This window comes from Leptidea sinapis, chromosome 9 (assembly GCF_905404315.1).
Source record: "Leptidea sinapis chromosome 9, ilLepSina1.1, whole genome shotgun sequence".
Lineage (NCBI taxonomy): Eukaryota > Metazoa > Arthropoda > Insecta > Lepidoptera > Pieridae > Leptidea > Leptidea sinapis.
The window spans coordinates 9,845,995-9,859,245 of record NC_066273.1 but is presented as its reverse complement, the minus strand read 5'-3'; the positions used below and the strand labels follow the sequence as shown (position 1 = coordinate 9,859,245).

The 13,251-nt window shown below is 38.9% G+C and overlaps 1 protein-coding gene across 1 annotated transcript in view; it reads right to left on the bottom strand.

Moving 5' to 3' along the window:
• Positions 1 to 9,328: 9,328 nt before the first annotated feature.
• The window catches only part of LOC126966226 (putative phospholipase B-like lamina ancestor), a 54,299-nt gene continuing 50,376 nt past the window's right edge, over positions 9,329 to 13,251 (bottom strand). The window contains exons 9-11 of the mRNA XM_050810176.1: positions 12,799 to 12,958; positions 11,633 to 11,927; positions 9,329 to 10,317 (exon numbers count right to left, since the gene is read on the bottom strand). Of these exons, the coding sequence (XP_050666133.1) occupies positions 9,992 to 10,317; positions 11,633 to 11,927; positions 12,799 to 12,958 (781 nt within the window). The 3' untranslated portion in view covers positions 9,329 to 9,991. The remainder of the gene's footprint in view (positions 10,318 to 11,632; positions 11,928 to 12,798; positions 12,959 to 13,251) is intronic.

Below are 13,251 nucleotides of genomic sequence, written 5' to 3'. Positions count from 1 at the left end.
TGTTGCCATGAATTGTTTAAATGCAAACAATTTCTAGAATCCGCACCGCTGAATCGACTTAAGGTCATTGAATCCAACAAATTATGTAAAAACTGTTTAATTAACCATTATGACAAGGAATGTTCTTCGGAAAAAACTTGCCGTTTTTGTAACCAGCAGCATAATACTCTTCTGCATAATGCTCTTGTCACTTTTGCACCATCTACTTCTAGAAATACCGAGATCGAAAATTCTCCTAGAAGATCCAATATATGCGTTACCAATGCCCCACAAGAAACCATGCCCAAATTATTAGCAACAGCTAAAGTTAATATTATGTCTATGGATGGCTGTCACCATACCATGCGAGCCCTCATAGACCCGTGCGCGGAGTCATCTCTCATTACAGAGAATGCCGCTCAACTTTTAGGCCTACCCAGGATTAAGCGCCACTGTGTGGTGGTCGGAGTAGGCGCAAAAGCCAACAATAGTAAGGGAGTCGCACAGCTTTCAGTGTCATCTCTTCATAATAATTTCACATTTAAAACGGAAGCCTATGTGATGAAGCATGTCGTCGGGAATTTACCACACGAAACATTAGAAAAACCAGCTTGGCCGTATTTACAAAAGTTACCACTCGCAGATCCAGAGTTTTATAAAAGTAGACCAATAGATTTAATTTTAAGCGTTGAAGTTTACGAATTAATTATTTTACCAGGTTTAATTCGTAATGGCACATCACTACCAATCGCGCAAAATACCAAGCTCGGTTGGATTCTTAGTGGTACCATAAAACCAAACCAAACATATTGCAACGTCGTCATGGTCGACTTGCAGGATATACAGCGGTTCTGGGAGATTGAAGATATCTCAGACAACTCTGTAAATATTACGGATGAAGATAACCATTGCCTTCATCATTATCAACAGCATACTACGCGCAAACCAGACGGACGTTATGTTGTACGGTTACCATTAAAACCAGAGATTACCGAAAAATTGGGTGAGTCTAAAACCAAAGCCGTAGCCCAATTTCGGCAATTAGAACGCAGATTTTGTAAAAATAAAATTATCGAACAGAACTACAAACAATTTATCCATGAATATATTAATTTAAACCATATGAAGAAATGTAATAGTAATCCGATACTTCAGTGCTATTTACCTCACCATTGTGTAATCAGAACGGATTCCACGACGACTGCCACGCGAGTTGTTTTTAATGCCTCAGCGAAAACTTCGACTGGACTTTCGTTGAATGACCTTATGTACTCTGGACCAAATTTACAAGAGGATTTGTTTACTCTCATATTAAAGTGGAGGCAGTACCAAATAGCCTTCACAGCCGATATAGAGAAGATGTTCAGATTTATAGATGTCCATGATGATGACCAGCCGCTCCAGAAGATCGTGTGGAGGGACTCTGAAAAGCAACCATTAGAAGAATACCAACTTACCACTGTCACATACGGCACCAAGGCCGCACCATTCCTAGCCATGATGACATTGAAACGTCTGGCTAAGGATGAAGGTCACCGTTACCCAGAAGCAGCAGAAGTTCTGGCTACCAGGCTCTACATGGATGACCTCCTCCATGGACATCATGACCTCCAGTCTGCAAGGAGGCTGATTTCCGACCTCATAAATCTCCTTAAGTTAGGTGGATTCAATCTAAGGAAGTGGTCGTCAAATCAACCAGATGTACTACCAGATAACCAGTTACCATGCGAAGACCAAGCATATGTTTTTAAATACCAGGAATCAACCAAGGCATTAGGACTTAAGTGGCATCCCGACGAAGATTATTTCACTTTTCAATTGAATTCCGAACCAGTCAGTAAACTCACCAAAAGAAGTTTACTCTCGAATATATCGAAGATATTTGATCCGCTTGGATGGCTTTCACCAGTTACCACCAAGTTGAAACTACTCTTCCAGGAAGTATGGCTCTTAAATCTTCTGTGGGACGACGAATTACCAGCTGACATCAACACAAAATGGAAAACCATAGAGGCTGACATCACGAAAATTAGCCATATTACCATACCAAGGTGGTTGCAGTCTTCTAAGAACGACACCATTGAATTACATGGGTTTTGTGATTCATCACAAAATGCCTACGCTTGTGTTGTATACTGCAGAGTCAACAATATTACCAGCAACCAGTCTTCTGTAGTATTAGTAGCTTCGAAGTCTCGTCTCGTACCTGTAAAGAAAAATGTATCGTTACCTAGATTAGAGTTATGTGCAGCGGTTCTACTTACCAAGGTCATGAAGATCACCTGTAAATGCCTATCAGATTACAACATCAAAATCTACGGTTGGTCTGATTCGACAGCTGTGTTAGGCTGGCTCAACGGCGACCCATGTAAATGGAAACCATTCGTCGCGAATAGGGTGAAGCAGGTCATTGACATTATACCATCGAGTAGCTGGCATTATGTGTCAACAAAGGACAACCCAGCTGACTGCGCAAGTAGAGGCATTACCACCGAACAGCTGATTAACCATTCCATGTGGTGGATAGGTCCCCACTGGCTACGATCGTTTGAAGAGTCCAAATTAACCAATAAATTATATACAACCTGCGAAGAGCTTAAAAAACCATTATTAAATATAAATGTAAACACAATTAAATATCAAAACAAGGTTATAGATAGTATAGTTAGCAGATACAGCGATTTTACGCGAGCTTCAAGAGTGCTTGCGTGGGTGTTACGTTTTACACCTAAGTCATTTAATACTAATAAAACAAACTACTTAACTATATTAGAAATAAGAAAAGCTAAAAACTTAATTATAAGGCATATACAACAAGTAGAATTTTTAGAAGATATACAATATATTAAAAACCATAACCAACCTAACCCTAAGAGTAAATTATTAAAATTGAAACCATTTATTGATAACCAGGGGCTCTTGAGGGTTGGGGGGCGATTGACCAACGCCAAAATAGAAGATAGTATGAAACATCCGTGTATTTTACCACATAACCATTTGCTTACTGACATGATTATTGACCACGCGCATAAGATGACCTTTCATGGGGGTCCCCGGTTAACCCTTGCTTGGCTGCGTCAAGAATATTGGATCCTGGGAGGAAACAATGCTGTAAAGAAGAGGCTACGGAGATGTGTGATATGTAGAAGGCACGACCCCCTGAAACACGACCAGTTGATGGGAGACTTACCACCTGCAAGAATCAACAGGACCCGCCCCTTTTACCATTTGGGGGTTGATTTTACTGGTTTTGTTGACGTCAAGTCTGCGAAGGGTAGATCAGTGAGATGTACCAAAGGATATGTCGCCGTCTTCGTGTGTATGGCGACCAAGGCTGTACATTTGGAGTTGGTCTCTGATCTCACCGCCTCAGCATTTTTGGCAGCCCTCAGAAGACTTGCGGCCAGGAGAGGATCGCCCGGTCACATTTACAGTGACAACGGGACGAACTTTATAAAAGCAAATAGAGTTTTGCAAGAGGAGATTGTTAACTTGAAAACCATATTGAATGCCCAGTTTTATGCAGAAATAGCTGAAATGTCGATAGAATGGCACTTCAACGCACCATCTTGGCCAAGCGCAGGCGGTCTCTGGGAGGCTGCAGTGAAGAGCTTGAAATACCACCTGAAGCGAGTAATAGGAGAACAAAAACTCACCTACGAGGAGTTCTCTACTCTTCTAGCTCAGCTAGAAGGATGCCTTAACTCCAGACCTCTGTGCCCGCTGAGTGAAGACGTCGAAGACTTAGATTGTTTGACCCCTTCTCATTTTCTGTCCAGTGGACCAACATTGACCATTGTTGAGTCAGAACACGACTTACGAACCAGATGGCAGTTAGTGCAGAAGATTTACCAAGATGTGTGGAAGAGATGGAGAGCGGAGTACCTCACACAGTTGAACGCTAGGTCCAAGTGGCGACGTTCACAACCAAATTTAAATGTTGGCGGCATTGTAATTATACACGATGCTAACCTGCCACCGGGTAAATGGGCTCTCGGTCGAATCGTGCAGCTACATCCGGGGCAAGATGGGCTAGTTCGAGTAGTCTCTGTTAAAACCAAAAATGGCATTATGAAGCGACCAGTAGTCAAACTATCTCTTTTACCTATTAACCACTCCAACGACGAAGACAGTAACCAAATTCATGAAACCACTGACCATAACCAGCCGAAACACCAGTCGAACGACGATTTACCAAAACCAAAGCGACGAGCTAGAAGAGGAATTGTTAATTTATTTACCATGGCACTTATGTTGTTTACCTTTTTATTTTCACCAGCCACGTGTGCATACAACGCTATAAACTTCAACGACAGTCAAAGTTTATATTTAGATAAAATATCAACCATGCGACTAGTTCAGGACGAATGGAAACTAGTTGTATACTACGATTTAAAACCATATTGGCAAGGCAGTAAATTGTTATCCAAATATATTGATCATATGGAATATATTTGCAAGGAATCGTCAGTCAGAAACCATTGTGAATCTATTTTAATACAATTACAGCACAGTTATACAGAGTTATCGCATTACAATAACATTCTGTCGACGCAGCAGTTCCCACGCGGGCACGCGCGGCGCAGGCGCGGCCTTATCAACGCTGTGGGTAATGTTGCACACGCGCTGTTCGGTGTACTCGATGACCAATTCGCTAAGCAGTATATTCAGGACATCGATTTAATTAGGGAAAACCAAAACCATCTTGCTGCTCTATGGAAAAACCAGACTTCCGTAATAGAAGCAGAATATAATGTATTGAAGAGGATGCAAGGCTCAATTGACAAACAATATAAAATATTTACTCATTACCTTAACCAGTTAAAGAACGCTACCAATGATGTCAAGAGTCAATTGAAAGACGTGGAAAACAATAATGAATTTTTATTATGCGCTATGGCAGCTAACAGCTTGGAGTCGAATTTGAAGAATGTGCAGGATGTTCTTTTAGATACTGTTTCGGAGGTGTACTTTGGGAAGTTCAACATACATCTTTTGAAACCCGACCAGCTTCTAGAAGAATTAAATATTATTTCCGGAAGATTGTCCAACGATTTAAGTTTACCAATAGAGAACACGCATACAGAATTAACCAAAATGTACCATTTACTCAAGGTCAGAGCGAAAATGCTAAATGACTATTTTATTTTTGAAATTAGAATACCATTAGTGAGTAGAGACCATTACCAAGTATATAAAATTTATCCTGTACCAAGACGGAACGGCAAAACCATGGTCACCCTAGTTCCAGTTTCGGATTACATTGCGATCAACTTACGAAGAGACTCATTTATGACCATATCACACTTAGAATTAAATAATTGTCTTCATTTAGATACTGAGACACAACTTTGTCCTTTGGAAAAACCAATTTCTCATATGAGTCATGATGACGTCATGTGCTCCAAAGACCAGGAGACGAAGCAGTGCAGAACCAAAACTGCCAAATGTCTAGATTGGTGGTCTCAGCTAAGCGAGGTCAATACATACTTTTTCTTTTGCTGCGACTCGTATCCAGTACGTATCATCTGTGGAGAGCAAATGTTTTCCAATCATCTTAATAATAGCGGCATTATTAGGTTGGGTCCAGATTGTGTTCTGAAAGGACAAGACATTACCATTTATGCTCGGAGGCTTCAGAACAATACATTAACCATACAGACGGATATACCAGCGATAGACATTCACCCCATCAACCACATCTTTAACCAGAATAAGACGTTCGTGTCGCTGATTTCGGAGCCAGCATCAGTGATGGGTGGTTACGATCAGGAGCTAGATGATATAGGCGCAAAAATAAAACAAATGAATTCAGAGAGTGGTCTAAAGGGTGGTATATCTTATCACGACGTTCACCACTACGTCGCGATATACGTGGTGGCGGGTGTGCTGGTGGCCGGGGCCGCCGCGTACGCCGTGCGGCGGTGGTGCCCGCGCCGCAGCCGACGCCAGGACTCCAGCGCGCCGCCCGCGCCGGCAGCCGCTGGCGCAGGGCCAGCCGCGTCGCACCCGCCGCGCCCTGAGCCGCGGGGTCTGACGAACGCAGCGTTTGTGTATAGTGTTAGTGACCAGTGTGTAAGTGTAGTTAACCACGGGCAATCTAGTGCTAGTAAAAATAGTGATAAGTGTAGTGATGAAGTGAAAGACCAATCCACTTCTCCTGTAGTGCATAGGCATAATTTTAGTGATTACTGTGGCTAGAGACATTAAGGTTACCATTAGATAATGCAAATTTGTTTATCACCTTGTCTCACGTCACTCGCTAACCATAACCATTTCTTTTTTGTACCATCTTCACCACCACTCTTTCTTCTCTCGCGGTGGCAGCATGTACGGTCAACAGCATGTCGACTGTACATCACGTTTCGCGTATCAGCGTTTACGTCGCCTCGCGTTATTTCCTAAGTAATATTGTAACCAGTTCGCGACAAGCCGCCGATCGATTCGCGTGCTCATTACCATACCAACATTTTACCATTTTACCATATAGCATAAGTTAAGGTTTCAATATACCATTTGAGCCTAACTTGTGTTTTACTCTGTACGGAACCAAACCACCGTACAACCGCCTAATCCCTTTTGTTGTTGTTCTGCGCCAGTCATCGTGTCACTTGTCGGATGGGTCACCACTGTAGCACGTATTCTACTCCTACGACTTCTCGATGACTACCCCTGGCTGAGCTAGGGATGCTATGATATTGGTTTGAAGCGAAGTAAGAATGAAAGATTGAGTCAAAGATGAAAGGTTGAATTTACTACTAATTAAAAGAAATACTTTACAAAATGTAGAATGAAATGAGCGTCTATACAAAGCAAAAATAAAGCAAGCGGAAAGCTGTGAGCGCGAGGTAAATAAATGTGCAGAATGCGTGGCGCGGGCGATCGCCTCTGGTATTTATGCGACGCGCGGGGCGCGGGCGCGGGAGGCCTAGCTGTGGCGGCGGGCGCAGGGCCCGCGGTGTGCGGCGGGAGCGCGGGCGCGGGGACGCGCACGCGATGCAGCCGGTTCGCAGCTCGCACCACCCGTGACGTAGGCTGTCGTCATAGATCGTACGATGTGGCGTGATGTCGTGTGGTCCAAGAACATAAGCGGCGGTGCGGAAGTAAGTAGCGGATTTGGCCGCTACAACAATATTAGTCGAATGGCCCCATAGGTCTTTTGTATTTTTTAGGTTAATTAATTTGAAGATTTTTATTATATCGCTACCTGTAACATACTTAAATTTCAAGTCAGTAGAAGATACTGGTACGTGTAATTTAAGCATATCATATGCTGCTTTTGGCGAAGAGTTAAGGTATTTGGTCGTGACAATCGGGATTTCGGAGAAGTATTTATCAAATTCATTTGCAATTTCTATTTCCGAATTTATAACGCGATTATTAATATTTAAACAGATAGAGGTGTTACGGCAATTCGATCTACCAGTTTCATTGTTAATTACACTCCAAGTCGCTTTTACTTTATTATTACTGTTTTTAATTTTATCTGCAATGAAACGTGTTTTCGCTTCATGACAAACTATTTTAAAGAGCTTGGAGTATTTTTTTACATATATTTTAAATTCTTCACTATTATTGTAATGTTTCTCATAATAAAGGTCATATAAGCGTTTACGACTTTTGTGGATACCCATTGTTGCCCAATCATTAAAACTATGTTTGTTGTTTACTGTCACCGTTACTGGAGTAAAAATCCTGTCAAATTCCTCACAGAAGGAATTGAAGACTAAGTTGTAGTGAAAATTAGCAGTTTCGCCACAGTGTAAAAATCGTATTGTATTTACCAAATTATTTCTAAACGTCTCAAGACGGCTACCCGTAACTGGTATAATCGTCACCTTTTTTGGTCTGACATTCTCCAATCTTGTATTTACTTTTATAAGTTGCCCACTATGGTCGGACTGAAGATTATTAATTATGAGTTTACTAGTAATAGTAACATCTGTAAAAATATTATCTAAACAGGTTGCTGTTGTAGAAGTGATTCTAGTAGGTTCTCAAAATACATTGAACAAATTAAAACTTTGAAATAAATTTTTAAGGCTAGTACAATTGGCCGAAGGTTCAAGCAAGTTTATATTAAAATCTCCACACACTATAATTGACTTGCTAGTTTTGCTAAATTTTGATAGTACCTCCTCCATTCTATGTTGGAATTGTTCATATGATGCAGTGGGGGGCGGTATACACTTACAATAATAAATTGCTTTAGTTCTATACAAGCTATCTCAATTAGTTGTTCTATAGAGAGATTAACAATATCTCTTCTATTTTTACATTTTAATCTATTATTAATAATAATTAGGGAACCTCCATGTATTGCCCTACTTCTACAAAACGAACTGACTACTTTATGTTCTCTAAAACTAAACTGGAGCTGATGACTCTTACGTCAATGTTCTGTAATACATAATATATCTATATTACAGCAGCTCAAAAACAGTTCAATTTCTAATTCCTTACTTGAGATACCTTGTATATTCTGGTGAACAATATTTATGAGCTTTATATTATGATTATCTATAGCAGTAACATTTATATTTGGTGAAGAGTTGTCCTCCCTTGTCAAATGTGTATCGTCCCGGAAACACCGCACAAGGAAGTTCATTCCGCAGCTTTGTAGTACGTGGAAGAAAGCTCCTTGAAAGCGCACTGTCACACATTCAGATAGTGAGGATGATATCCTAACTTATGGCGTGTCGTGCGAAGGTGGAATTAGGTGGCAGGAATCAGATGAAACAGGTCTTCAGAACACTCCCCTTGATAAATGCGGTAGAATACACACAAAGAATGTCTCTACGCATCGCCAAGTGATCCAGCCGTTCACAGAGCACTGGGTCCAATTTAAGCTGCTCTGCGTTGCACGCGGAGATTAGCAACGGACTTTATTGAGATAAATACAATAATTATCAATACAATAGTCAAAACTGGCTGAACTGAGCTTGTAAATTTTCTATTCCAGTGGCTCATGCCCACAATATTGATTACTTACTATATCTTTTTAACTTTCAAGAAGAGAGAGTGCGAATTAATACTAAAACCGCACAACATACATAAACTATACTATATTTCTGTTTATTAACTGAAAATATCGAAATTAATTTTATGTTCTGCCACAAAATTCGATACGAGGACCTTTGAATGTCACCTTTTTGGGTAATCAGTTACGGTAGCCTGTAGATCCCGTATTTAGACTTCCATTACAGTGTAAGACATTGAAGTTAAATAAGTGAATGAAATTTCGTACTTGTATTAGAATTCATACCTAACTTGTACAATGATACGGCCCATTCCAGTGTGAGATCTACTCACACTTAACCAGTGCTAAAATTAAAATCAAACAACAAAATTTGTAGAAACAATTTATTTGTAGATCAAAATGTTTCTTTAAGTCACTTCATTCTTATTAATTGACAAAATTTGCAAAAATATATTTCCTAAAACATAAATAGGACAGGTACAAAATAAAAATAACTTACAGCATAGCACAAAACATCTACTGAAAAATTTAAATAGAATGATGAATTCATAGCTATATGACGAATCACTATTTATTAGCTAAAAATAAAAAAATATGACAGAAATAAATAATTAAGTATAAATTAAGTTTTTGAAATTTATCTAATTTGGACAATATTTGGTCAATTAGGAGGACGGACGAGCAATATTTATAAATAGTCTATATAATTAAAAATTAACTAACACAAAAACATTTCACTACAGGCTTAAGTACATATTAAGTCATTTGAATTATAATGCCCGCGAATTAGCACAGGGACAATCCGCCATTTTAGTGACGTAATCAACAGACAGAATCTTCAAAAATTGCCATTAAAAGCAATCATATGGCAAGGTTTTGTGACACATCCAACAGGCAGGGGTTATATGACTTGATTAACACGATGTCTTTTATTTAGATTTGACAGTTATTAGGTTCTTATTTATGTATAAAACAGTCCCTATATTACATTAAAAATAATTATTATGTTTATTATTTTGTCAGAGCAGAGATTCACCAAGACCAGTTGGGAACGAAAGGTCCAAAGTTCCACAAGTCGGGTAGGCCTTCGTGTGCTTCATCTTTATATTCGCTCTCTGACCATTTAAAAGGTTTGATGACGTCTTTTGTGAGCTCTTTAATCGCCTCTTCCTCTTCTTCCAGTCGTCTTTGCCGCACGAGATCTCGTATTTCAAGACCGTTGAGAGATGGTACGTCGTCAAATTTGTCGGTGTAAATGGTCGCAATATTGCCCTTGTTGATTGGTACTGTAGAGTTGTATTCGGTGAAAGGCGGGCTGGATATTCCCGTGAGTTGCAATGAAGAATCCTTGGAAGATCCTGAATAAATAAAAAAGATTTAACTTAAGAACATCATTTATTTTAATGACCCCTTTAACTACCATAATAAGTTCAGAATATTTGGTCAGTTCCTGATGTGGCAAGCGTGTATAAAAATCTTTGTAGTAATAGTTAATTTTAAAAACAATAAAGCATATCTCATACAGGATAATATCGTTGAGGTTTTTATAGTTTTTTTTAACGAGAGAAATTGACAATATGAATAAGACATTCACATGATTCACCCTGCCCATCGGAGTGTTTAAATTCTCTTTGCCCATAACACAACACTCGATGTTTTGACAATAGACAAGCAACAAAGGCAGTGAGTCATCACTCGCGATGGTAAAAGCAGCGAACAATACCGGAGTCATGTCTTTCGTGTTTTACATAAAAGATACTTTATACTAGTTTATTATATCAGTTAATTATAGCAGCTAAGATAATTTGAACCTGCTAAGTCATATTTATAAGTTATATTTATTCGTTTTTATGTCTTTTAAAATATTTTCACTGTTGTTCATTTAATTTGTGAGTTGTGACGTATTATTAAGTGTTATTAGCATTAGTTGTTAACATTTGTGGTTTTTTTAGATGCTAAGTTGACCTAGTTCTATATCGGTATATGTAATATGATAAATAAATAAAAATTGCGAATTTTCTAGAAAATGTCATAAACTCAATGTTGACACTAGCTACCAACTTATGCTTGTTATGGGCTACTATTAGTTTGTCATGTTAGTAGTTAAGTATGTTTGTTGGGCGATGTGTAGGTATACTTTTACAACAGAAAATGTACCAAACAAATGTGTTACGAAATTCAAAGAGACCAAAACCCACCCTCAGACAATTTAATAATCCAATTAATTGTAGGAAATTATATTATTGGGATGAAATTTTATAAAAGAATCTCACTGAATGCTTGAGCCCGTTTTTCTCATGCCCGAGGCATAAAATTTCGAATGAGTTTTGTCGTTCAATAAGTCTTCGAAATCTTATTTTGAATAAAAATATATGTGGGAGGCTCCTTTGCACCGGATGCCGGCTAGATTATGGGTACCACAACGACGCCTATTTCTGCCATGAAGCACTAATGTATTAGCATTACTTTGTTTCGGTGTGAAGGGCGTCGTAACTAGTGAAATTACTGGGCAAATGAGACTTGACATGTTATGTCTCAAGGTGAGGAGCACATAATCCTTAACGCCACTGCATTGTAATGGGCAGGTCGTCTCAATTACCATCAGCTGAACGTCCTGCTCGTCTCATCCCTGATTTTTATAAAAATTTAATTTGAATACAAATGATGACTCACCAAATACTACTTTTGTATCAATAACTCCATACGGGGTATTAAATTCTTCAATAATGTCACCTCTCATACCAAGTACAGAGTATGCAGTTTTGTTGAGCAAGCAGTTATCACAATGTGCGGACGAAGAGTTCAATGCTGTTATATTATTTACTCTCATTAATTTCAAAATACTTTTCACAGACGTCGCATTCTTGAAACCACGTTCGAAAGCTCTGGCTCGAGGTGACTCTGAACTAGAGAATATTGTTCCATACAATTCTTCCATCTTTGTGACATAAGTAATTTCAGCTATATCCTGCAATTATATTACAGTACTGATAATAATAATAATATTGACACACTTTCACACAAATTATCTTGCCCCAAATTAGGCATATAGCCTGTGTTGTGGGTTGCAAAACAACGATATATTTGATACAATATACTTACTTAAACATGCATAAATACATATAAACATCCATGACTCGGAAACAAACATACATATTCATCAAATAAATGATTTCGCACCTACCGGGGTTCGAAGTTCAAACCCGGGACCTCTAGCTTAGTAGGTAGGATCGCTAACCACTCGGCTATACAGGTCGAGGTACATTTAATAAAATCGTATGTAAGTACCTAAACAAGCTGTGATCTTAGATTAAGGATTGGACACCGCTGAGCTCCAATTAGATACCGCACTACCTAAGAACAATAGCTAATTTATTACGGCAACTATTAGATGCTTGTGTGCGTGGCATCTTATTAAATTTAAATTAAATTAATATAATACAAAATACTTGCTGATAATATGTGATCCCAGTGTCTTTCTTATTGCCTGTAGTATTCGTTTTACAAAGTTTTACTACGCAACCAATTGTATTGTAAGCATTTTAGTTTCAATTATTAGCAAAGTTTAACAGAACATGTGGCACGTCAACGTCACACATTGCCCGAGACTGGCTCGAGTACGCCCACTTTGGCGTAGTATTAGTTGCCGCACTTTGCGACATACTTGCGATATCTAGTTGGAGCACAGCGGAGACCAATGCTTAATCTAAGATCACAGCTTGCACACCAATCGACACACAAAAGTTATTTGCACCTCTCTATCTTAAAACACGAAGTGTTCCGTAACAGTTCCTCAAATTTTATTAAGAAATTAAATACAGTTACTGTATATTATTTACCTTAAAGTAGGGTAATCCATAAGTAGCCCAATATTGTCTTTCTAAAAAGGCATCGGAAATGTCAGCAGAGTGGGTTCGCCCTGGTATTTGTTCTATCAGCCACATTAGACCCTTGGTTCTACCCGAGCCTGCCCGGTGGACTATTGTGTGTCTCGTATCGCTGGAAACCAATAATAGTTTACTAAAAGTTCGTAAAGGCCAAATTATACTTGATTAGATTATAGAGATTTACATGAATTAATTTGATTTCAAAATGTTTTAATTGAAAGTAGCTGACTCGATACATTTCGCTATTGTGTTTGTTTTACGACACATATAGCCCAGTGGTTAGTGACCATGCCTAATTAGCTAGAGGTCCCGGGTTTGAAACCCGGTAAGTGCAAACATTTATATGATGAATATGGAAGTTTGTCTCTGAGTCATGGATGTTTATGTATGTTTAAGTATGTATAA